This window comes from Gymnogyps californianus, chromosome 19 (genome assembly GCF_018139145.2).
Source record: "Gymnogyps californianus isolate 813 chromosome 19, ASM1813914v2, whole genome shotgun sequence".
Taxonomy (NCBI): domain Eukaryota; kingdom Metazoa; phylum Chordata; class Aves; order Accipitriformes; family Cathartidae; genus Gymnogyps; species Gymnogyps californianus.
The window spans coordinates 3,334,428-3,362,226 of NC_059489.1; the positions used below are offsets into that span (position 1 = coordinate 3,334,428).

A 27,799-nucleotide genomic window follows, 5' to 3' on the forward strand; every position below is an offset into this window, starting at 1 on the left:
TTCATCATAAAACCTCATCTGGTTCGGAGTCCAAGTCCATCAAACCTTTTCCCTTTAAAGTCCCGCCTTTGATTCTACATCAATTTATTCAAACCGCAGCTGGGTGGCTGAAAACGAAAGGACAGCATCATTTAAACCAACCATGTTCCTAACTTGAAAGAAGGGCTATAATTAAAAAAATGGGCATAAAAGAATGGAAATGGGATAATATTTTTTAATGGTAGTTCAAAGGCCGACAGATGTCAGAGCCTTTGAAGATGTCAGTACACTGAGCAAGAAGTTGCCATTAAATAGTTTGCCTGAGAGGTGAAGCAGCTTTTTAATGACTGAAAAAGCCCTTGCAGACACATCCTTGTGTTTTTAATTTGTCAGAGTTTCTGCAGTATTTTCTGATTAATGACACATGATTATAACTGCATAGCATACATATTTTTATACTTTGTTAAATGAATACTTTATTCTACATTCCTTCAGTGCCAGATAAGAACAGGAAAGCTTTACTACAGAGTCCAAAACTATTCAGATTGCTCAAATATTTATGGTAATTTGAGGGGATTGGCCAGATACAGAGCTACTATGTGTTGCTACCTTTTGTTCTTTAATGGTGCTATTACTACTGCCATCACAATGTGCATGCATTAAGTGCGCATGTGACCCAGTAATGTATTGCACCCTTCTTGTGCCCTAAACAATCAGAGCTTTCATAATTCACTGACGAACAAAGTCATCAAATCAAAATAACATTTAGAAAAATTCCTCAATTGATCCTAAACAATACAAACAATGGCTGCCAATGTATTGTAAGTGGAAAATAACTTTTCTCAGAAAAAAAACATATTGCTAGGAAACATCATGTTCAGAAGAAAAACACCAATATTCATAAATGCAGATAAAGTCCCCGTCTTGGGCTGAGAAGACACTCCTGCAATATCCTTCATCTCTCTGTTAACATATGCAAATTTTTTCTATTTTCACCATGAATGGAAAATGTAGTAGCCCAAAACCCAGGGACAATTTCTTTTGCTCCCAGGAGTAAGCTCTCAGATCACTACAACAGCCTTTTGTGAAAGTGTGCCTGCCAAGCTGAGCAGGTAGAGCCCAGGGAAGCACCCCAGCCCTGGGGAGGGACAGGAAAAGCCAGTACTGCGTGCCTTGCCTTGTATCACACCTTAGAGAAGTCATCCATACAAAAGCACAGTCATTACAAGGGAATTTGATTAATGTACTGTTCTTTCTGCTCTTCAAACCTAGATTCAGCTTGTTAATTGGATCATAAAAAGAAATATGATGGACTCAGCTAAAACTTAATGTACAGAGAGGTTGGAGGTACCTTAGCAGAGCTTTGTGAAATCAGTTGCTGGTCTCCCCAGAACATTTACATGATTTCATAAGTATGAATATTTGGCTTGTTGCAATCCATATCCAGCAGGAACCTCTTTGTAATGACCATGCTGCCTACCGGCACCATCATGAACCTCCTCGAGGGGAGGAAGATAACTGTTGGACCCTCACTGCTACTCTGAAATCACATGCATCTACAACTGGAGATGAAGAAAGCTGTTAGCAACAGATGTTCTGCTATGTGTTCAAAACGCTGTGTAGTTATCCAACTGCAAAAGCAAGCGCTGAAAATTTTGAAAAGGAAAAGTCTACGGCTGCAGAGAGAAGAAATGTAATTCTGAAATTTAATTCTCCCAAAGGTATTTATTGAATGAAAAGAGTCCTGCAAGGAAAAAATATGACTATGTCAGGATTCCACTATAAAGAACACGTAGAAGTGGACTACATTCAGTACAAACAATTGTAAATCCCATTTCCAACTAACCTGCAGCCTTCCTTCTCAGGCTATTCTAAAGTTACCTTCAAAGAGAGTTTTATTTAAAAAGCAAAACAAAGCCTAAGCTACCATGCATCACTAGAAGACTTGACTTTATCATGAACCTCATGAAGATTTGAAACCTCAGTCTATGAACGTTACGTTACACGCTTTTCCCGCTTTTCCCTCTTTTCCTAGAAAACAAACTACAGGCACAAGCAGCCAGGAAGCTGCTCAGCAGGATGGGGTGGAAGCGGCCACAGGGAACACCCGCTACAGCCAGGGTGTCGACCAGAGAAGTGAGATGAAGAGCTCACTCCTTCTTCCACCCACGTCTCAGGAGCTTGGCAGATCCTGGTTACGGGGGGCTCTCAGCAGGAGCGTTAGGAGACAGGGGCATGCTCTGGATGTAATAAAGCAAGGGGAGCGAGCTCTACTCATCTACTTCTCTCCAAAGGGCGTTGATGTTGCCATTGTACAGAGACGTGGTACTTTCTGTTCATATTCAGTTATTATTTTAGCACTATGATAAAAATAGGAAAATAAAATGGCAAATTTTAAGCAGTTATAATTTAGTTGAAATAAAACTTCAGAGAACAAAGGAAAGGCACTTCTCTAAGCCGTGGGACTTTCTACTGAATTTCAAATTAATTTTACAAGCTAAAGGAACGTTACCCACAAAAGATTTATCAGACTTATGAATAAACATTACAAGATTCTTCTAAAATGAGAAATATCAGACACCCTGAAAATAACATTTTGCTACAGAAACCCATATGAGCATGCAAAGCTGAGCCATTCAGATTCTATCCATTAGAGGGCAATAATACATACACACACACTCATACATATATACATACAAACACACACTCTCTCACACACCCCCAATTGACTTTAGCAGAAAAAGTAGTATTTTCTCTCTAATATTACCACTGGTATATTGACAGCTTCGGTCCTGTTCCATTCTCTCCTCCTCCACTCCCCAACAACAGTATCCAACAGCTCAAACGTTACAATAACTAATTATTCTTTAAATTTGCTTTCCTACAAGAAAATCAATACAACACATAGTTTTAGAAGGCTTACAGTTAATTGTTATTAAATGTAGCTTGAATAGATTGAACAACTAGCATTTATATAAGCATGTAAATCATTATAAGGGTTCTCAAACTTTGAACAGACAAAAAATGTTCTTCATGTGTTCATCTCCCACCTACAGTCAAACGCTTTTCCTTTTCTATTCAGTCACATAAGGAACCTTTGATAACAGCAGCAACTGCAGACGTGGCAAGTATCCAATATACTTTAGAAGTCTCTTAATGTTACAGACAAATCATGGAAAGGCATTTTTACTATGTCATTAGTAGAGCCACTTGAGGGAAGCAGCTCACGTGCTGCGACTTCTGCTTTCTTGCTCAAACCACGTCAACCTACTGATTAACTTCATTGTTTATCATGGGTCCTCAACCTTCTGCTTGCTGCACCCACTTCTAATATCCTATAAGCACTTTTACGTTATGAGCTTACCGGGACAGGAATTGTTTGTTATGTATTTTCACTAACACAACATAGATTCAGACTCCTGAAAGGATTCCAGCAATACAAATAATTACCATCAGCCCCTAAACTGCTGCTTGTCAACATCTTACCAGTTACAGGATTGCTGGAGTTTACAGCAAGACACAGGCAGCTGTATCAGTCACATAATGACCAGTAATTCCAATGAGCATCCAGACTACATTGATTTGTCTTTGGTGTTTTGTTTTGTTTTTTTTTAAAAATATATTACTTTGCAGTGATCAATCTGTATTTCATTAGAAACAGTAATTCAGGTAATGATTTCAACTGACAGCTGGTTGTTTCCATTGACTGTTGAATAAATATTAATTTTATATTATAGTAGAGGTTTAATTGAAGATCTGAATTCAACTTCATAAGGTCCGAGATGAAGATGTAGACTAACACGCTGGTCATGTGTGCTATCCCAGACAGCACGCATGCGCTCTCGACAGGGGCAGGCACCTCGAACTTGGAAATCCCTAATGATACCAAATACTGCAGGAGAACATGCAGCTATTTTCAAATATTCCAGCGTACTCTGTGTTTGCAGTGGCTGCCTTTCCAAAATCACTTTCCTCACTATTTCTCTTTTCTAAATTCCTTTTACAGATGCCACTACAGCAGAAAGCACAGACTACAAAAGAATTCAAGCTGTCAGAGACAACTTTAGAAGAATTGTATCACCCGTGCGAAAGACGGAGTTCACTCTTCGTGGGATTTTCAGATCTGTTTCAAGTAAAAACCGTGTCAGGTTTTTTTGTCTTTTTTTTTTTTTTTTTTAAAAAAACCCTACATCAGTGTTTTTATGAACTCTGAAGAACAACTTTAAAACCTGAAAATGGAATATTCACAATCAGGCCAATATTTTAGGGGCCAAAAATAAAGTTTTCTTATTTGCAATATTTCAGGAGGACTTTCATACATATGAATACAAATTACTATGGGAGATGTAATTGCAGTTTGAAATATATTGTTTTCTCCATTAAACAGAAATCTACAGCATCCTTGACATCGATTTCTGTCATTTTGTCATGATAAACACTCAGGTATTAAGTGCCTTCCACATCATGCACCCAGGCATGATTCCAATTAGTGCTGAATAGAAGACAAAATGTCAGCCTAATAAGCTTCAATTTGCAAAGTCTTTGAACATTTGATGATATCATCACTTTGCCAATCATTTCTTGTACTTTGGCTTCTTTTTTTCCACATCACCTTCCCTGTCAAAAGAAAGTCTTTCAAATCTACAGAAACGGAAGACATGAACAACGTCAGTCATTGGTCTGACTGAGCTCAGAGATCCAAAATGACTCCCCAATACATCAACAGAGAACTATGATGTGCACAATATTCCCTCAAAGCTAATTTGCTGCCAACATGTAGAGTAATTGGGGGAAAAAAGTCTACTTTAGAGTCATACTGTGAAAAATATTTTTTCACATGAAATCAACACTAAAGACCTTAAATCACTGTCAGAGTCTGTGCCACTCTTTCAAAATGAAGAAACTATTTTTTAAAGTAAGATGACAATCATTTCTTCAAAGGTGACTGGACCAAAGAACAGCTCTGCTGTCTGACTTCATATTGAAAATATTCACTGTATTTTAAAATAATGTATTTTCTTTCTAATTTGTTTCTTAAAAAAAAAAAAAAAAAGGTTTCCAAGAAGAAAAAAGACAAACCACAAAAAAGGCATATACAGTTCTGTAAGCTTGAACATACAAGGCTAGCACAGGTCCAAAGCCTATAGCTGAGGACACATGACGCTTTTTCTATCTGGAATTTCCCCAAATGCAGAACCTAAAATTCCTGCTCTTATCTGGCTGTGAGGGAAAACAGAAACACAAAATGGCAGCAGAAAAGACAAGGAGATAATGAATCGGGATGGGAAATGTGGAGCAATACAAAGGGCTACATGGGCTCTCCAAGGCTCTGCCAGGGCAGCTGGTCCTGCCCGAGGACCAAACGCAGAGTCCCAGTTCTGAAAAGGAGACAGGCAATGGTCTCTGCTGAGCTGACTCCCTGGAGGAGGTGGGTCACAGCGGGGCTCACCAGAGCACACGACCAGTAACCGACAGGCTCCCCCACCCAGCTCCAACACGATTCCTTGCATTGTCCCAAGTTGCCCCATTTCTTTGGTTTGCACATCCCATGGAGCCCGCTCAGGAGACCTTCGCTGGCACGTATTTGTTACTCACTGCTCGGAACTGGCAGGAGACAAAACCCAGCCTACACCGCACGTGGCGTGGCGTGGCGTGGCGTGCCAGGAGTCGGCGCTTCGGTAGAAAAGGAGATCGAGCAGCTTGGAACGGGTGGATCTGAAACTGCCTCCTGGAGCTGAAACGAGGGGAGGGAGTTGGGAGCACGCACCGAGCATGGCACCAGCGTGAGGAGAGGTGCTGAAAGAGTGCAGAGCACTTGGCTACCCCTCCAGCTGATGGGTTAGCAAATTCCTAACATCTGAGGTAGAAAAGGAGACTTCGAAGAGTTGCTACAGACACCGGGGTTGGGCCAGTGGGCAAACAGCTGCAGAGATGTTTAACAGTAAAGTACTCAGCCTTGTGTCTGTGCCAGTAACATCATCTTCAGATCCACAGATAACCCATCATGGGGGTTTGGGGTTTTTTTTCCCCCTCATAGCTCCTGTCCACGAAATAGAGGAAAACCAGAGAAGTCTTCCGTTTTTCTTCCTGACTAAAGCAATATACAGAGGAATAAGCAGAGCAGTGGCAGTGCACCCAGGACAGTGCAGTATGCCATAAGCATCTCAGCTGCAATTTGTTACTGGTTTTCCACTTGAAGGTTTCTCTGTAATACTTTAATGTGGGAGCGTGCAGAGCTTTATGGACGGTCTCACATTTCTCAACTGACATATCTTCAGCCAAAGTATGTCAGCTACAGGAGAGGGCAAGGCTTTTCACTGGCTTTGTGATTTCTTCTTCCCCCATCATAAACCACATAAAAGAAAAATACAAATAATCAGCTCTCCAAAATTGCTATTTATTACCTCATCATGAAACCGTCTACTGGACCCTGCAGTGGTATTGAGTAATATCATTACTTAAACCATAAAGAGGTTGTATTTATTACTCAAAATTGGGAAAATTAGCATCCATATGGATCTTATTGTTTTAAGACCAGTAATGCTGCCAAAACAAGTGGTGTTAACATTCCAAACTACAGATTGTAATAATTTCTTGTCTAGTGTTTCATTCCTTCATTTGGTATTTATATCATCTTTGAGTTGAGGAACTGAATGGATCATAAAATCTCTCCTATCAGATAAATCATTTAACAGCTAGACTACTGTTCAAAACTTGATTTATGGTGGCAGTAAGTGAATGGAATTAACATCTGCTGACCTAAGGAAGAGAGACTAAATTGACTTTTGATAATCTTTCTCTACAAAAGGGACAAGAGAAAAAGCACACTCTAAAAAATTTAACTACTTAATTTGCAATACATAGCACCTTAGTAGGCAGTCACAGACAGGATATCCTAACCTCCATCCCTGGAAAAATTATGGAGTAAAACTCTATGAAATTAATTTCCAGGCACGTGAGGAATAAAAGGGTCACTGGGAACAGCCAACCTGCATACACCAAGGGCAAATCATGCTTGACCAAACTGTCTTCTACAGCGAAATGACTGACTCTGTGGAAAGGGGAGAACTGTCAACAACTTTTATCTTGACTTTAGCAAGGCTTTTGATACAGACTTTTATAGCATCTGTACAGTCAAACTGAAGACACAGACCAGATGGGTGCACTACAACATGAGTGGAGAACTAACTGGACCACTGGGTTTGAAGAGTAGGAGTCAACAGGCAACCAGCTACAAGTGGCACTCCTCGAAGTTCAAATGGGGCTGATACAGCTTAACATGTCCACCAGTGACCTGGATGATAGGACACAATGAACCCTGTGCAATACTGTGGGTGGCATCTCTTGGGGGGAAGTGGTCAGTATGTTGGAGAGCAGGGTTGCCATTCGCAGGGACCTCAAACTCTGCAAGCTGGAGGAATGGGCCACCAGGACCTTCAGGAAGTTCACCAAACCGGGTTCATTCAGCCTGGAGAACCGAAGACTAAGGAGAAATCTAATTGCTGTCTTCAACTGAGTGTAAGGACTTGTAGAGAAGACGGAGGCAGACTCTTCTTGAAGGTGGCAGTGAAAGGATAAGAAGCTACAGATCCAAATTGTAACAATAGATATTCCAACTGGATATAAAGGAAAAGAAATTTCACAATGGATTAGTAAAGCACTGGAGTAGGTTGCTCAAGGAGGTTGTGAAACATCATGGCAGATTTTCAAAACTCAGTTCGACTTGGCCCTGAGCAACATGATGTAATTTTGAAATTAGACCTGCTTTGAGCAGGGGGTTGAACACGACGACATCCAGAGGTCCTTCCAACCCAAACTATTCTATGATGCTGTGAAAAAAAACTTCAATATGAATCCTGATCTCCCATTAGAGGATGTCCCTTCAGCCAGATATCACTGCTGTTTTCCAAATTGCTGTACTTGTTCTATGCACTAAAAGAAGTCAACTTCCTTCTACTCGACAACTCTCTCAAGCAAATTATAAGATGTGCCTGTTTTGGCTGGGATAGAGTTAATTTTCTTCATAGTAGCTGGTATGGGGCTATGTTTGGGATTTGTGCTGGAAACAGCGTTGATAACACAGGGACGTTTTCCTCATTGCTGAGCAGTGCTTGCACACAGTCAAGGCCTTTTCTGCTTCTCACCCCACCCCACCAGCGAGTAGGCTGGGGGTGCACAAGGAGTTGGGAGGGGACACAGCCGGGACAGCTGACCCCAACTGCCCAAAGGGATATTCCATACCATAGGATGCCATGCTCAGTATATAAAGCTGGGGGAAGAAGGAGGAAGGGGGGGGTACGTGCAGAGTGATGGCATCTGTCTTCCCAAGTAACCGTTAGGCGTGATGGAGCCCTGCTTTCCTGGAGATGGCTGAACACCTGCCTGCCGATGGGAAGCAGTGAATTAATTCCTTGGTTTGCCTTGCTTGTGCACATGGCTTTTGCTTTACCTGTAAAACTGTCTTTATCTAAACCCATGAGTTTTCTCACTTTTACCCTTCTGATTCTCTCCCCTATTCCGCCAGGGAGGAGTGAGCGAGCGGCTGTGTGGTGCTTAGTTGCCAGCTGGGGTTAAACCTCGACAAAAGATAACACTAAAAAGCAATTTTCAAAAGAACTAAAAAATGTTAATAAAGAATGTTGTGAGTAAGCATCCCCTTCTCTGTACAGCAGAGATTTGCCAAACAAGTTCAGTTGTAATATTTGGAACAATCTAATATCACAGAAACTACATTCAAAAGAGAAGATTTAGACTCTTACACTTGGAAGTAATATCAATAAGCAACTTTAGAGTCTGGCTTTGCCATACGCTGAACTTCACATAGAAAGCACATGCTCCTTTTATTTCAAAATTAAGAGCTTATATTGTAAGTTGGCCATTTCTGCAGAGTAACACAGTATTTTTGCCTCTCTACTTCAAAATTATGTTACACCATCTCAAATGCTGCAGTTACTATCACCTGTTTTGTGTTTACTACTGTGCTTGATCATTTATTACTTCAGTATTCCTTTATATAACTTTAAAATTAAAGATAATTTCACACCATCTATAGCTTATTGTCTGTTAGTGTTAATCATTCATTGTAACCATCACACACAATCCCCTATATGCAAAGCCACACCTAGTGTATATGTTAAAAACTGGCATAAAGATCCTCTACCCTGCTTGATGAGCAAGACTGATCTCATTTCTTCTCAGAGAAATTATTCTATATTTATTAACATCTATGCAGGAAATAATCACTTTTTCCTAAACAATGAGTACCGGTATAAAATAAAATTACTGCCATACGATATACACCCTGCCCTTACACAAGCGAAATTATATACTCCACCTTTTCAGTTGCCAATATTGAAAATTAAAAAAAAATAAAAAAATAAAAAATGTTGATTATAATGTAACAATAACTACCATATATATATTCAATTTCATATTATATAAACAGAAAGTCCATTTTGCTGAAAAGAACTCCATCTCAGAATCAGAGTTCATATTATGTGATGAGCTAGTTTCTATAGCAACTGCTTTCCCTTTTACATACACTGTAGACAGCACGAAATGTCAGTTCTCTCCTAAGGTAACCTAACATTTTTAATCAGCAAATGATAATTTATGCACCATTATGTATGGCTTCCAAAAATGTCTTTAGTAAATATTTCAAATGCTGAGCAGCCAGAAGTATAAAAGGACAGAGTAGTAAGTAGACACCTCCTGCACTGAACTCCTCACTATCTAATTTCAGTCCTATCGTAAAAAGTGAGAGTCAAGGAAAAATGTGGAAGAGATCATAGATGATCACCCACTACAGCACGAGAACACTTTGATGGTTCCATTAAGCGAGGAAGTGGCAGATGTTTATAGCTTGTTCAACAGTCTTTTGAAAGGCATCTCAAACAGAAGCAGCAGCTTAGAAGTGGGGACCAGAAGCAGAGTGCTTGACGTAAAACAACAAACGTGGCAAGGTGGCTTCATCTGAGCAGGGAAAGGGAAGGTGCACAGGAGGCCCAGACCCTCGCCTTGATGGGGGTGCTTGACAGAGGGGTCCCCGAGCTGAACGGTGTGCTTCAGTTTTAGAGCAAAGGCTCATTTTTGCCTCTAATCTCAAAGATTATGTCTATGCTGCAGCCCAAATTCTTCCCACAGCTCCTCTGCATTTACTCAAGTACAGCCGAAACTAGCTGTGTTGATACCAGAGCCCAATATGGGACAGTATTTGAGTATTTCCGCAGGAAACTGGTGCATTTGGCCATTTCGCTGAACTCTCAACTTCACAGCAATACTATTAGTTAAAGCCCAGTTTGAATGTCTCTATAGGACCCATCATCAGATCCTTGATTTCAGTAGATATTCCCCATCAATGGGTTCCATCCCAACCCCGAGTCAGCAGACTATGAATAACCACCAAGGGAAACCACGCAAGTGCTGCAACAAATATTTGGTACTTTAAATGTTCTACATCAACAGTCATGTTCATTATCCTGGGTTGATTGGCGGTAAATTAAACATGCTGCAATACAGCCAAAAGCTTTTGTTTAGGAAAGGCTAAAAGGGAACTGCTGTCTGTCTACAGAAGTCTGACTGTCAGCCCAATAGCTACTCTCCAAGTAAAATATAACAAACAAATATTTAGATTGCAACTCCATGATTTAGATTGTCTGCAGAGAAAGCCTGCATAGTAAACAATGCATTTCTTCTCATGCCAAATACATCCTCTATTAAGAAAAGAAAAAGAAGTCAAAGAAGAAAGAGAGTCATAGAATTTATTTACTCAAAATTGTATACAGAAGTGACTTCAGTAGCACCATCAACATCTGAATGTTTCACAGGCTACATCTATCTGTACCCTCCAGACACGATCGAGCAAACTGCTTCCCCTGATACTAGAAGAATAACCCTGTGGAAACTGGTGTTTGGAGATACTAGAACAATTAGATGAAGCAGAAGAGTTGATCAGTGATTTATCTGTACGGTAACAACAGCTTCTTTCAGACCAAAGTTTAAGAAAGTCTGCTATTTTGAAACAAATGCTCCCCAAATCCTTCTGTATTAGTATCGTACTGAAAAGTTACTGCTACAGCAATATTTACACACAGACAGAAATTGTGCATGTGTTGGGGTATTTAGTTATCATTAAACAAGTATATAATATTTGTATTAATTTTTTGTGTATTTTCTCTTGTCAATAGTTGATAAAGCTCTCCATCTGACAAACATATCAGCACAGTACCACTTTAGACTGACTACATATATGGAGGCAAGATAAATCTCTTCTGTTCCCCCCACTTTGTTGATACAGTAATTATCTACACAGAAGCATAAACACATACCAAGGATTTGCTGAAATGAAAATAACAATCATTGCTGGAATGAAAATAATGATCATTACTGGGTTTTTTTTTTTATTGTTAACTCAACAGGCTCAAACAGCTCGGAATTAATTCAGACAAAACCAGGTGCAAAGCAACAGTTGCAGAAAGATGACTTTTTACAAGTGCAAAGAAGCAAATGTTCAAAGAGGAAAAGCCAGAAAAGAAGTGAAAGGATGCCCTATACATCGGGCACCAGGGAAGGAGCCGCTGATTTCTGAGAAGGTAAAGCAAACCGGGATGTTAAACGCCAAGGGGATTACGGGAAGTGCAAAAAGCAAGAGAGGAAAAAGGAAACGGATACTTCGGCCACGGGAAAATACCTTCTTAACTCTTCTCACCACCTCCAGCCTGCTCTTTTTTTTGTAACAACCTCCATTCTCAATGTGTGTGTTAGCATGACTTCAGAACCGCTCGAGGTTTTCCTTTCCCAAGCAATAATGGTTTATCGAGAGCCCTAAGACACCCCCAGACACCAGTGATCTTCTCTTAAAGCAGCCTCATTTTTGAGAGCATAAACATTGTATGTTAAAATTAAATACCGTGACACCAGTGACAAATACTGGCAAAACGTGCCTCAGCGTTTGAGCTACTCTTGACCCAATTACGAATGGACGAAAACGGTGGACTTGCCAATTATCTCATAACAGAACCTGGAAAGAGAATTCAGTTTCCTCATGGAAACTTTTTCCCCTCTCGCTTTAGAGCAAAGCGCTATATTTGAAGTTACAGGGGTAGAGTTTTTTTTCCTTCTTCTTGCCCGAAGGTCAACGGGCAAAGAACAAGCACGAAAATGATCCAGCTCTGTACAGCAGCTGGAACATGAAAATCTTCGAGCTGGTTGAGGGCACGTGTCAGATGCTGGGGAGAGAATGACATTCGCAGGATAAAGGGAAAATATAAGGGCACAACTGGCACCATAGCCACCGCAGCCCATCGGGCGGCGGTTATTAAAATTTCCTAACTTTGCTATCTTATTTCGCAGAAGCAGACTAGATGTATTATTCTCTGTAATCCCAAGTCTTGCTTCAGAAAATCGCCAATTCAGTTGCATGGCTGTTTTTATTAAAACAAAATGAAGATCTCTATCATCCAAGAAGTTCCCTGGTTTGTGAACTAATGTATAAACTAAAATTATTTAGGGAGGTGGGGAATGAATGACCAACCAAACTGTAGCTTAAAAATGCTCTTAAAGAAAATCCAGATAATACAAAAAAAATCTAAATTAAATAGAAGTAGTGATTCAAACCTACCCTTTAAAAAAAAAAAACAAAAAAACAAAAAACCAACCTGTATTATTAGTTACTGTTTAACGAATAACAATATTATGGCAGTTCATAGAAAACGTATAGGATTTAAAAGACTACAAGAACACAGCATGGTATAAAAGCCTTTGTACTGCTTTGACTTTTATTGACCTACAAGTCAATTTACTCCTCCCCAAGCATTACAACCCTAGGTGAAAAAAATCAAAGCAAGCCTCCTAGAAATGGGTAAGTCCAAGAGCTAAAGTGGTATGCAATTGTTATCCAGAAATTCATCAGCAATACAAAAGGTGATCCACTTAAATCAAGTTCCTTTCCTGAAACTATATTATATTTCAAAGAAGCAGTAACATTATTTTATATTTAATTAAAATCTGGCAATGCACTGAAATCTTAATTTTTATACTTTAGTTCTGATTAAAGCATTAATAAATGTATTAATATTTGAATAAAATCTAACCGTTTTGTATACTATCTTTCACAGTATCTGAAGACCTATGTGAAAGTAGAGACCTTGGATATGCAATAAAAAAATAAATTAATCTTTTCAGTAACAGTATAATAAATTGTTCTGCAATACTCGGTCATAGCTGTCTTTAGTAATATAGTAAGAAATATGTATTTTAAACATTCGCTACTCTTTCATATGGAAAATATTTTAAGAAAGAATAACAGCGAATACCTTTAACAACAGTGCTTTCACATCATTCACCAAACATTGAACAGATAGGTCCTTCAAACCAAGCTACTCGTATGTGATTAACACTAATTATTATTTAAATTTTTTGAAAAACCCAGCAAATCTACTTTTCATTTAGTGAAGCAAAATGGCCTCTTCTCTTGTTTCATCGCACCTTCACTGTAATATAAAGCAGTCCTAAAAATTATTGCTGTCAAACACGGTTCAAATTTAACACGTTTTTAAAAAGCTATGTGTACATAAACTCATTAAATCACTGTGATATCTTTGTTAAGAGACTGCCAAATGTTGCATAAAGGACGTTGGCCGTTAGTCATGTTAGATGTCCAAAACACGCATTTTAGTAAACATATGCAAAGATTAAAAAAATTTATTAAAAATACGTGCCGTAATTCCGTAAGAAACACCAGTATTGTCTGTTGAACTCGCTGCAAAGACAAAAGCAAATTCTAATACAAAGACCAGAGGAAGGAACGAAGAACAACTTCTTTTCCAAAATGGAAAAAATATGCGTCCTTGAAAGCTGATAGATTCTTACCAGAATTTAAATAAACATCAGCTCTTCTAGTCAAAGGCAACCGCATTTTCTTCCCTGATTTACATGTCATTCTCATGGCAGCAATGTTCAAGTGACTGTACAGGGATATTCAAACTACAAAGAAAAGCCCTGTAAAAAGGCCAAAGTTTTTGCTATTCAGACTGTTCAGATTTTCCTAATAGCTGCGATAATTTCCAGCTTTCTACATAGCACCTGTAGTAGCATTATATATCCCATTGCAAAGAGAAAGCACAACCAAACTTTGGGCTCCAATCTTTGCCAGAAATGACCCACGACAGAATGAAAGAGAGATATACTTACAAGACACCTCCCAGATTCTCTGAATTTGCTTAACATAGTCCCTTTACCTTTGTATTCAGTGTTATACAGAGCAATACACTAATTGTAATGAATGCGGGCATGTAGACAGAATAATTCTATATAATTCTAAAACTGTTTTTAACCTGAGGGCTACAGCTCTGCCTCTGTACGCAAACACAACATCAGGAATGCAGGTGAGAGGATGACACAACTTTGAAAAGGCACTTACATAGCTATATAGTTAAGATGCATCTATCTTGGGCCAAAGAAAAAAATGCAACGATAAATCCAATCCCTTTAACAATTTAAGTCTTTGTTCACTCTTTACAATAAAGTGAGAATAAAGGGCAAGGTTTAATTTTTCAGAAGTCACTTGAATATCCTCTTCCCAAGCATTCTCACAAAAGTATCTCTCGTTTTCCTTGGAAAACCATAATGGTGGAAACGGAGGAATAAGTCCTGGCTCTGCAATATATCCCTCATCCTCCCCTAACAAGCCGTTTGTTTTCCAATAGACTTACTTAAGCCAGATTTCGATAGAGGCTGAGCCATCCAAAGGTAAAAAAAAACCGAACAAACGCGAACTAATTTAAAAATTAAATATTCAGTTTCACTTAGCTACATTATAGTTGCCAGTAAAAGACACAGCCTACTAGTCTACAGGGAAGTAAAGTGAAAATGCCTCAATGTCAGAGTCTTACATCTCATAGGGAAGGCGGTGGTGCGCGGAAAACATATGTCGTTAAAGATGCCTTACCAAAATGTCCAGTTTTGGTATAAAATAATCCATGCATAATAAGTAATTCTAATGCTGATTAGTAAAGATTGTTTTCTGAATACTCCTTAAGCTACAAAATCACCTTCATTTTTTAAATATTGCCATTGCAGGCCTTTTTAATACAGGCTCTTAGGAAAATATACCATGCCATCCTTACAAAAGATATTGAAAAAATGCAATAAGATGTTTTTTGAACTGAAAACTCATAAAGATCATTTTCCATGCTGACAGTGTGCATTTCATCCAGAAGTTTGAAGAGTCAAATGCTACCCCAGCTGGGGGTTATTCTGCCAAATGGCTTCCAACAGTGACCACAGAGAAGGAGGATGGGAGGGGTGCGTGTGTGTGTAGGAAAATAAACGTGATGGTAAGCAATCCCAAACCCACATCATCTTATCAAATATCTGACATACGTAGCCAAACACACAATGCAAATCTAGAATACAAAACTGAAACAAAAAGACATGAACAAAATGAAATAAAGCCATTTGTGGGTTACCTGCAGAGATTTAAAACAAAAAAAAGCATACGAATGAAGCAGATATAATTCATATGGATTTGCCCAGGAAGGAGAAAAGGAGGGGTGAGTGTGAGGGCTGGGGGGGGAGAAGAACAGATACCTTTTTTTCTTAAACAAATCCATCATGAAAGAAAATGAGACAAGATTATAAATAGGCCGAGTTATAGCGCACCATGGGATTTTTAATCTGGCTACCTGTGGTTTTTGCAGTTAAAGCCCTATTCAGCAGTGGGAAGGGAGGGGGGAAAGCGGAAAAAAAAAAGAAAAAAGAAAAACGAAATCACGTTTATGTGCCAGTTTCGCAAATGCTCACACAGCGTGCATCCCAACAATGCTGGCAAACAGGAAACACTAATTATTAGCATTTTCTAATAAGCGTACGCCTTTCAAACATTATTGATCATTACCTGGCCGTCTCGTTTCCTGCATTCTTGAGTTTTACTCTCGTGCTCTGCCATGGCAGCGCGAAGCTGTTTTTCCAGTTTCTCGATTTCCCGTTCATGGTCTCGGACCAGGCAGTCCTTCTCTGCGTTGTGCTGCTGGAATAGGTGCGTCTTCTCCTGTTCATGCTCCAGCTTCAGCTCCACTATCTGATTGGACAGTGAGGAGTACAGTTCATCAATAGAACATCCTTGTCGTCATGACAACTCGTCTACAGCTTAATTTTCCCCTTAATTTCATCAAGTTGGCAATTTTATTTTTACGTCACTATTACCTCACCTTTTAAAAAGCCACCGTTAGCGTGACAGAATTCCTCCAGACAATTCCAACAATGGAGACAACCGAGCAAATCCAGCGCATCCTTAACCAATTTGTTGGTACAAATGTCGGAACGTACCAAAAAAAAAAAAATTGCATTGTCGCATTCTGTGTACGGTCCCCCGCATCCTGCTGCTGCTCATCAGCAGGGCTGAGGATCCTAAATGGTTAATAGGCAGCCTGCTCTCCCCTTCGCTTAAGTATACACACACAACCCCCCCACCCCAGCAATTAAATCTTTTAAAGATTTCTTTATGATTTGCAAAGCAAAAGCTCTTCCTTCAATATTCCTCAACGCTGTCGTATATACAGTTGCCTTTTTTTTTTTTTATAAAAAAAAGAAAGAAAATTATAAAAAACAAAGCTCTATTATCCCGTTGTCAGCTACGCTATCCCAACATAAACAGATGTATGTGTTCCAGAAGGGCACCTGCTGTGCTGCAAGCTTGCACCATGATTTCATAAGAAGCCCTCTATTCTCAGGATCCTTTCCCAGTCCGCACCACACTGGATGCTGTGACCTTGGCCAGTCTTAGCCTCTCCCCGCTAGACTGAATGGCAGCCCGAGACCAAGGGCCTGGTTGCCGCAGCTTTGATACTAATCCTCCCCGCCTGCGCACAATGGCACCCTACCTGGCCTGCACACTGGAGCAGGCAGGCTGCCTTTGAAGCAGGTGATGAATAGGGACGGCAGGAAGCCGCTTCCCCACTGAACTCCGGGCCACACAGCTGCTAAGAACAGTCACTTGGATTTTTCTTCAGTTTTGGTGGATTTCGGAGGGGGGGGGGGGAGGGGGAGGGAAAAAAAAAAAAAAATAAAAAAAAAATAAAAAGTGCCCTTAACATGAATATGGTGGGTTATTTTCAGCGTGAGAAAAAAAAAAAAAAAAAAAAGCCAACGGGAGGAGCCGGCTGCGTGTGCGCCCAGAGCACCCCGGCACCTTATCTTAAAGCTGTAGCATTCAATTCTGGAATAATATTAGCTGTTTGCGTGGCTTTCGGGTTTAAAATTTGAGGTGAAGTAAAAAGAAAAAAGCATTTTCTCCAACTACGGATCAGCATATTCCGAGTTTAAAAGTAGAATATGTCACCCATGCTGCAGCCAGGAGCATCCTTCCGAAAACGGAGCAAGTAGAACAGATGCAATATTCTACGGTTTAACATATCTACATTATTTAATAATACTAAAGAGCTTATTAACAGTCGCCTGAAGTCTCTGAAGGAGTTAACCTCCCAGGAGGCATACATTATCTGTACTGGGCCTGGGATCCTTACACAAAGTTCTTTAAGTCAGGTTTTTGCCCAAAGTTTGTGTACAAAACTGGTTTCTTTTCAGACGCTAGCAGTGTCCTTAGCATGCCTAAAGAAAAGAATTCTTGCTCCCTAAAATAGTTGTAAAGGCGTTGCCTGAGTTATGGGAAAAAATGTTTAGCGGTTTTTCATAAATCAGACCTGATTAAAAAGAAATCGTGTCAACAAGAGAGGGCTTTTTATTCAAACATTTTCCTTTCTTAATTACTGGATTTTTGCTGGTTGTGCCATGTAAGGTCTGGTGTAAAACAGTTTCTTGTGGGGAACTTCAATTATTTAGGTTTTCACTTTTTTAACTGAAGACAAGAAACGGCAGCAGGCAGGGAATGCGTGCCCAAAGGGGGCAAGGGACAGATCCTGCTTCTTCAACCAATTACACGATATACGTGTACGTCACCACCGTACCCAACCAAAGTAATTACAGTTTTATTTAGTAATCTCTTCACTTACAGCATTTATATTATAGACACAACGTTTTTTTGAATTTAAGAGGTGGAAAGAGCTAAAAGGGACCGGTCCTTCTGTATGCAGGACGGGCGTCCCCCCAGTCTGCTACGTGGGAAGAGAAAGGACGGCAGCGTGAGGGGAGGTGTTTTACAAAAGGCAAATTTGTCGAAATAAAAAACCTCACCACTTAAGGCAAAGTATTCCCCATGATGTTTTTGTTTTGCTTTTTAGAGATTTCTGGCAGGGAGCAGAGCTGGAGAGACAGGAGAGGAGAGAAAGGATGGGGTCGAGAGCATTTTCTTCCCTCAAGTTCAAAGACCTAGAAAACCCATCTTCCCTAATGAATGTTAACAAGTATCCCACATTTGTAACCAACAAAACGTGCTTTCCTGTACAAATAACATGAAGTGACTGGAGTAGCCATTTCACTGCACTGGTGAACACTCACTGAACCTCCTGTTCTCCTCAGAACTGCTGCCAAGCACTACGGTTTCTCTTCCACTCCTCCCTCTCTCATTCTTGTATTGTTGTTGGGGTTTTTTTAAAGGGGAAAAAAACAGTGTATACCAACAAAAGGAAAAAAACACCCACGCTGTTTTTGAGCAACAACAGGACATCTTCATCACAGGAAGCTGCATGAAAACTATATTAATTCTTCATAAATCAGTATGAATTCTGTCTCCTCTTTGAGGTAGAGAGCGCCTTTATGAATGATATAACAAAACCACCTCCTTTAAAAATTGTATCGTGTTGACATCTTTCTACACCTACCCCTAGATGCTTAGCACTTCATCAGATTACATTAAAATGTCCGCTCAAATCCAGCATATAAGTGTCTAGAAGACAGACAGTTTTAGGTGCTATACATTTCAGACAGACAAGCAACACGACACTCACAATGGGAATTAGGGGCGACGCTGAAAAGATACATTCATTAAATAATAGTGTGCGCCTTATTATCATAATCAGATCGTATTCATTGTGGCTTAGATGTTTCCTCATTTTGCCCTCCCAAAGATGAGATTCTCTTATTCTCTTCTCTGCACATCTGTTCCTGTCTCCAGCCATGGCCTGGACACTAAAACAAGCAGGACTGTCTGACGCCATATAGCTGTTCTGTACTGTGAAATACTATTATTATCAAGTAACACAAGTATTCTAAATTTATTATCCCCTCTGTCCTGAGTCCTTCGTTTTTTAATTCTTTCCGCACCAGTCTGATAGAACCATATTCAAGGCAATAGCCAACACCTGATTTACTAAGCCATCACCAGAATTGCACCGCTTATTTTTAAATCTCTGCTTTCACCTGAAATTTAACAATATTTCCTTAGTCTTGCAGAGAAAATAATTGAAAAAAGAAGACAAAATTGTTAACAAAAGGCTAAAAAAGATTAATCCAAGAACTGTGACCATCTTTTGCTATTCACTAGCGTAAATATGCACATACGCACAGACTGCCAAACAAATCTGGCAATGTAGATCATGCCCACCCTACGCAGGACACCGACAACCACAGCTGCTGATGAACGATGGCCTTCCAACGCCGGCAGACTTAACAGCACCCAAACGTGGAGGTGCTTTAGAACAACCTGCTGAAACAAGAGACAATCCAATAAAGACCTAAAGTGAAATCATGCTGCTGTTAGCGCTGGTTCAGTTTGTACCTCTGAAGAACAAAGATCTACAGTAAATAGCCTACTGATTGCAGAAGATATTTTCAGAAGCCAAATACTTGTAATACGATCAACGTCAGCAAATATCTTTTTAAAGTCCCTAATATAGACAAGACCTTCTACTATCCAGTTTTTGCTTTTACATCACACACTAAGTTTAGGCTTTTCAATTTTAGAACAATTTCGACTTGTTCTCAAGAACAAGTATGCCTTTGAAATTCTTTTTATAGTCCCCAAAGGAGGGAAAGGAAATTAGTTAGCTCACTACCTCTCTGAAAAATGTAGCTGCTACAATAAATGTTTGACACCAAAGTATGAAAATTCATGTAAATTTATGTCCACAATTCCAGAAATATTGTAAGTAACACCTATATAAAATATAGTTTTGCACAGCAGGATGATTTTATTAGCGCTATTTTGGCATGAGTGAACTTCTGAGGGCTGGAGAAGCCACCAATGAGTTACACATCATGGCAAAGAACTGAACTAAACTCGCTCATACAGCATGCATATAGCACACGTATTTTTCAGCAATTCTACCTTATAAGCATTTAAGAGTGTCTGTAAATCAGGTGTCTTCATTATCATTGCTCTGCTCAAACCCAGCCCTAACCTCTGCCCAGCAGAGCATACAACCCATGATCTACCCCCAAATTACAACTCTGGTAAAATCTAGCGTTTTCTGTCTCCTAAGCTTATAAATAAACGCGTGTGTTTCATGAGGATATGGGGATTACCCATCTCTGCAAATACACTGCTTCTAAAAGTAATCTGATATAACAGGCTGGAGGATCGAGTATTAATCGTGCTGGGCTCTGGCTTAGCATAACTTTGGGCAGAAAAGAGGAATCTTCACTGCAAGGCAAGGGAGCACACCAGAACTACTTTGCAACAGATAAATTAAATGGATTTTAAAAGTACACATTTTTTTGAGATTTTGCTATAATTTAGAACACAAAGTACTCCCAAGATAAAAGGGCTGTAATGAGCCAAGGGCAAATAGGACAACGAAAAAATACATCAGCCCAGAATCACATATTACAACCACAGTAGCAAATACATATAGGGTAATGTACATGCATAGCGAATGCATTTTACTTTCTATTTCACTGCAGGCCGCAATAATTTAATTGGTATGACTGTGTTTCCTGTTATACTTCACCTTATAATCAACCACTAATAACTGTATTTCAACTACAAACTAAGAATTGCAAGAAAGTCTCTAAAAGAGACAAGCTGGTCTATTAGCCAAACTGCAGTTTGATTTACCCTCCCTGCTACAACAATATACCTGAGCGGTCGCATTACGTATATCAAACGCTATGCCTGATCTGTAAATTTTTACTTACAAAGGCCTTCCAGAGTTTTAATATTTGTAAAGTATGGGCAGCACAAAGCTCACCTCAATCCTCCTATCTTCCCAATCCTCCTGCCATGAGTAAATTTGTTTTTAAATCACCAACATACTGGCAATGAAGTTGTATCCCTGTGGTTAAATCACACCGAGCACTGTGATGAACGTCAGGAGGTCCCACTCCCCTCCCCAGCCCACCTGCTCCAGTAAAGCCAACGTGGTCTGCAAACAAAAATATTTCTTTCAAACTAATATACATTGAGTCACTGCAAATGCCTGTTTGTAGCAGGCTCTGGTACAGAATCTACTGTACATAGTCTTTGTTTAGGGATTCAGAGTTTATCCAAGGACCTTCTTTGAACACTGAGAACCGACTTCAGAGGCGTTCGCAGCCTGACTTGCTATTTACTGCGGGCACAAATTTATGTTCCTGGAATCGTCTCCCCTCTCCCTCCTCCCCGCAAAGTTGATTCTGTTGACTATACAGGGAGCTCAGGCTTTTAACTCTGAATCACACACAAGTTAGATGCCTGAAGGAGACAGTGTAAATACCCATCTGTCTGGTTAACAATTCTGTAAACAGCGATGGTACAGCGAGAAGATTTCCACCCACCCTATTTGGAGGTCAAATTCATATCCTTTTCCCATTTGTGAGTTTTAGCTATATCATAAAGTGAAAAGTTGATGTTGTTGATTGAAGAAACTATTCCTCAGATATTCTGCGCAAATGGCATTCATCTGTGCGTTAGGACTGGTTCAAAGGAAACATTTATGCATCCTAGATTAATTTATGAAATGAAATTTATGCAGCTTGTTGCTGATGACATGAAAAATTTAGAGCCCCTGCTAACGTGCTCATTTGGCCTCCATGCAAGAACAGACTGTATTTCAATTATCTTAGACTATAGACAAAGAGGAGAGGAACAAAGCTTTTTACAAAGACTGTGTCCTTATAACCCAGCATACTAAAAATGGATGGTGAATCTCCGACTATAACTGGACTGTTTAAAGTACAGCTAAGAAATGCCTGGAACATTGGTCTGTCTGAGGAATACTGTATTTCAAGCACGTCTTTGCAAATGTTTTCTTCACTCGAGTGGGTAACAGAGCGGTCAAAAAGAAGCTAGAAGAAACAGAAAACGAGGAACGTGGCCAGGAGAAAAGCTAGGACATAAGTGCGGTGGCAGGAACTCTTAACTGAGAAAAGGTATGGGGACAAAGCAAGCTGAATGTTAAGCTTGTTATCTCTATTAGTGTGTCCAGCTGAATGTCTCTGAAGGCTTGAGCATGACACTGGAGTCAGAGTTTAAGGTGCACATACAGTGATTGTCCCTCGTGATAGGACTGATGATGTTTGTGGTAGTTCTGAAGACAAGACCACCAGCTGGAAGATCAATTGAGCTAAAAGTAATATGCCAAATAAACACGACAGGACTGTAAATTCAATGCATCCAATGTAGAAGCAGCATCTATCCTCCCTGCTTCCTACCTTAGAAAGGCAGAGCGGCCACGGTTAAAGCAGGAGGTAATAAGGAACGCTGGCTCCAGGAGAGCCAACTCATGCTCAATGGACCCTTCAGCCCATGCCACCCCTCCAACCGACCCCTTCTGCAGGACTTGCCTCTCCAGTGCTCCCGATCCATGGGACTAAATGACATTTCTCAGCCTAAATAGCTCTAGACTCCATTGCACGGGCTTTTCACAGACACTCACAAATTCTTTTCACAGACAGTACTTGTTTTCCCTGAGGAGCTTCCTTTCCAAGTCCCATCCCCAAGTCACAGCAGTTTCTTGGTTTACTGCTTAATCTCCACTTTTTACTCTATTCCTTACCTAGGCTGTATTTTCGCCTCTCTCTCACGAGGTCACAGCCTTTACACCACTCTTTTATACACAAACTGTTCTGGCTCCGTTTCCCAGAGAGGACATGGAAATTCTCAGTGAGACTCTTCAGAACATTTAGCTGCTGAACTCTTGAACATCTGAATTAAGCAACGTTTATTATCTAAATACACTTGAATAGACCTTCAAGGGAAAAATAAAAAACACACCCAGGTCAAAAATACCCTACCTTCAGATAAAAACACACCCCGGTCAAAAATACCCTACTTCCAGCATTTCAAGGAATTATCGCCAAAATTTTAAGCAAAAGCAAAACAACATCATCTCAGCCTTGATAACCCAAACGCTGGTGAAATCTCTTGGCACAAAGTTAAACGCTTAAAAATTATCAGGGGAGATGTCCAACCATTGAATGTTAATCTAAATAACACTTTAGAATATTTTTAAGCAATTGAGCATAAGATTGTGCTTGGAACCTTAACATTAAGCTAGCACTGAATAAGATGTTCGTTTTTAAATCTGTACACTTCTGTATAAAAACAATGGTTGTGATTACAAAATTCATATTTTACCTGCGATAACCTCACTCTTTTCTTTAAATTAACCTCACTAGAAAGCGAGAAAAGAAAAGACATACAGAAAGATCTAAAGAATATTCTTCCTCTCCTCCTAATAACATTTTCCTCCGCTCCAGCACACAGCTAAAATAAGAACAATTTCCCAACACTACCTTGGATACCTGTCCTTGCTGCTGGCAGGTAAGATTACAGCCATGCTTTTTTCCCTTTTAACCAGCTGATTCTGCACTTCTTTACCTCTCTTTCTTTAATATAAAAGGCATATTTAAGCTCAACCACACCTTTGTCTTGCTCCAGACTTAAAAGCGTAGACTACTTCTCTCATCTTTAACATAATTTAAAAGTGATTGTGTTAAATACCCAGTAAAACATTTCTGAAGGTGTCCTGTTTCTTTCCTATTTGGCTAAACAGGACAAGACGACAACTCTAATTATTCCTTCACGAGTTTTACAGAAGTCAGAACCCAACAATAAATGTCACAAGAAAGGATTTCCTGAGATACGGGGAGATTCTTCAGCTATCACGTAATAGCTTTCCACTTTGCTATGGAAGCATGAATAATTATTATTTTAAAATGGAATAAACACTATTAAAGAAAAGATGAACCAAAACAAAAGGCTTATTTATACATTCAGGTTGGCATGTAATCTCAGAAAGTATGTCCATAACTCAGCAAGTAATACCATCCTGCTATTACAATAATTCATCAGCTTTTTCATAGTGCGTTCTCCCTGCTAGGAAAATGAAATTTCATAGACTTTGGCTCTCTTACTAATCTTGCATCTCAGTTTTATCACACTCACTCAGTCATAGCACTTCAGCAACTATTTATAGCAAAAACAGGGTCTAACAGTGATCAATGATCTATTGTTGTTTGGGTTGTTTTTTTTTTAAAAAGGACAAGCTAATGCCATTTAAACATTAAGATCTCCAAAAGTTCATTGAAAGTGTTCAATTCATGACAATTTACGAACATCTGCTTGAAAGGAAGGTGAGTCCGTACTTGACCCTGCTGCGAAACGTCCCTGCGTGAAGCCCTGTTCCACCACGAGCGCTCTGCCGTGGCACCACAGCTCACCCAGAGAGACGTGCTGTCAGAAAGTGCCCAACTGACATGGATATGGGAAGAAAAGCAAATTCATTAACTTTTCTGTCGAGTTTGCCTGCCTAAAATCCATTACTGAAAAGTTTGGGCACATGCTCTTTCAAACATTTGGGCTTGCGGAAAATGATTTCAGCAGAAGCACTTCCCAGGTATTTCCAGCTAAACTGAGGATATAATTAGAAAGTAGGGAAAAAAAAAAAAAAGAAAAAAGAAAAAAAAGGGAGGGGGTGCAAAAAACCAAACAACCTTTTTTCCTGTGCTGATGGTGCCATAAAGCCCGACTATAGATACTGCAACCATTTCAAAGGCAGGAAAGGCTGAGGCCTTCGCTGTGGTGTCCACCGGCTTTGAAGTGCCGAAAGCAGCTGCTCCCAGCAGATAGGAACTGTGGTGCTGCTGGAGTTATTTTTTTCTTCAAAATATACTTTCAAATCTAACAGCTGCAAGTAGAACAAAGTTGAGCTAAAGTATATTTAAAGAAAAAAAAGCCACCAGTTTCTCTCTAACAGTGTTCTCAGTGGATACTTCAAAAGAAAGTGGCACTGAATCAGATGAAGCTGGAACCAGGAGGGACACGTGACAGCTGAAACCAAATACTGCAAGATCCAAAATTTCTTCTTTGCTTTATTAATGGATTCCAATGCATTTGAAAAGTTAACAAAATATGAACTGCCATGGTTTTGTATGGTTTTTTCCTAATTCTTTTTCAAGGAAAATAATAAAAAAAAAATCAATATATATCAGGTTATTTATTGATATAAATATCAGATAAATATCAATATATATCAGTATGTCTAATCTGCAGGCAGAGTAATCTTTCAGCCCCACAACCAACAGTCCATGTTCACACCAGTAATCTCTTTGAAATCAATATTCAAGGAGAGTTCTGTAAAGCACAGGCAACCATTCACATAAAGCAGAGAGGTAAAACCACAGCTCTCAAGTTCCTATGCTTCCAAGATGTTTCTCAGATTGAAGAATTGGATAACACATCAGTTCATCTGGTTCTTCATTACCAACTTGATTAAATTTACGGCAACTGAATTGTCCAGTATGCTGTCAGTGCTACCTCTGCCACTCACCATGCCAACCTACGCAAAATACATCTGAAGGTCAATTTTCCTGCCCTTTGTGTATAAATTCCATTTGACAATTAGATTCAGACACTTGAGGCAGAACATCTCAAAGCAATTATTACATTTCTCAGGTAACTAAAGTATCTGGTTTTTTGCTTGGGTGTCTACTTCACTGCAAGTCTGCTACAGCCCTGCTGAAATGCACCACCAATTCTAATTTACTGCTCTATTTAAACAGTTTAAATCAGTCTGTTCCTCCCCAAGTAACAACCAAAGAAATATGCAGTAAAACAAGGCAAGGTAAAGTCTGCTTTAAAAATGGTTTAGAAGTTCTGAAGCATAAATAGAGAGTAATACAGAGAAACAGAAGTTGGAACTACTGAAAGGAAATTTTAAGAGTGGAAGAACTGAGCTCATACCGCTCTGTGGCTGGGCTGAAGGAGCTTTGTACTGCAGAAATGACAATACAGAGAACGTCGTTTCCAGTGATAACCCACTGCAATCTGCAGGAAGGGTCACATATTTTTCATGTTCGCAAGCTTTCAAAGAACATTCCAAATGAAGTACGAAGAGAAATAAATTTTAAAAAAGGGCATAAACAAGATTCCTCTGAAAAGTCTTCTGAGGCCCTCATTGTTTAGCTGTTTAGTGCTGAAACCCTTTCCTTGGGTTTCAGTGATGTTTCATAAAGTCTAGCTGTTCTTTCTTACAGTAAAAAGTAGCTATCCTAAATAAAATAAAATAAAAGCGAAGCAGTAAACATCTCCTCTTAGTGGAAAATGCTTTCGCTGATGTTTACCACAACATCAACATTGTTACAGAATACCAATGTAAAAAGATTCACCAAAAAAGTTTTAACTATCACATTCATTTCTTGGTTTTGGTGGTTTTTTGATCCAGTCTCCAGAAGGTCTGAATATAATACGCATGATGATACAAGAAAACAAATGAGAACCAAACCATGACACTACTAGGCATTACCATTTGCCTTTAGTGCGCAAAAACCAGCCAAGTATTTGGCAGAAGATTGTATCTATGGCTTGGTAGCTCTTACCATGTATACTGAAAGAAAAAATTACCATTTGTAGGTAGGTACAGGAATGTCATAACAGCTGAAGAACTGCAGATTAGTATTTATCTCTATAGATCATGTTCCTAAACCTGGGAACAAAATCTTTGAATAAATGCTTACTTCGGACTTCAAAGATGCACTACAAATTCTGGGAACCGTAAAGAAAGAAAGTGAACCAACCATACCACTAAAATGATGTGAACATAACATTCCATAAAAAATTCCACCTGAAGGCGAACACCCAGCTAAGCCCAACGCTTCCCATCGTCCTCCCTTCAGTATGTCCTTTAATTGACACGTCAAACTTCCTCACCTTTAACGCAAGCATGAAACAAAAACCCCCAATATCTCTGCAACCCAGACTATTTCTGAATCATTAAACACAAGAATCACAAATAATATCAGCTAGTTAAACAAAACGCCTGCGTAGATGTATCTCACTACTACACAGGACAGCTTCTCACCCTTTGTCAGGTGGCAACCCAATTAGTAATGTTGACAATTCTGAGTGAGGATAAGGAAAATACTTGGATCTGAACCAAAAAAATCTCTTCTATTCAGAGCGCCACGCACAAAACACACCATTGTTCCTCCCAAGCACAGGCAAAGGTCTCTCTCAACACCTACCAAAGTGATCTTGTTTCTTAATTACTTGAAAAAGCCCCTTCCAGACGGACCACAGCAGGTCTGGTACCACAAGCCAACTGCAGTATTTCATCCTCTTACCAGCACAGAAGATAAACAGAAATGAAACCGCATTTCCCTGGTGGAAATGTAAACTTATATCCACGCAAAAACATTGATGAGAGAACTTTAAGCTATGGACTAACCGTATCATTGCTATAAAGTAATCAAAAAAAGATTTTGAATCCTTTAACAGGTGTTGCCAAACAGACGCCACTTTAGTTTCATGACAAAGTGCCACCTAACACAAGTGTTTGATGGGCTGTTTCAGCTGCATAGCTCTCAAGCCTATATCATGCAATAATTTGTCTACTTCTATTTCTGTTTTTTCCCTTTACACTTCACAACACTACTGAACTCAAGTTTCTTGTCTCCACCCAAATGTTTCCTGATTATTTCCCAACCCTGAAATTACATTACAATAAAG

At 39.5% G+C, this 27,799-nt stretch overlaps 1 protein-coding gene across 1 annotated transcript in view; it reads right to left on the reverse strand.

Annotated features, from left to right (window-relative positions):
- The window catches only part of CEP112 (centrosomal protein 112), a 174,881-nt gene that overhangs the window by 76,980 nt on the left and 70,102 nt on the right, over window positions 1-27,799 (reverse strand). Inside the window, exon 20 of the mRNA XM_050908422.1 lies at window positions 15,875-16,057. Coding sequence (XP_050764379.1) covers window positions 15,875-16,057 — 183 coding nt within the window. The remainder of the gene's footprint in view (window positions 1-15,874; window positions 16,058-27,799) is intronic.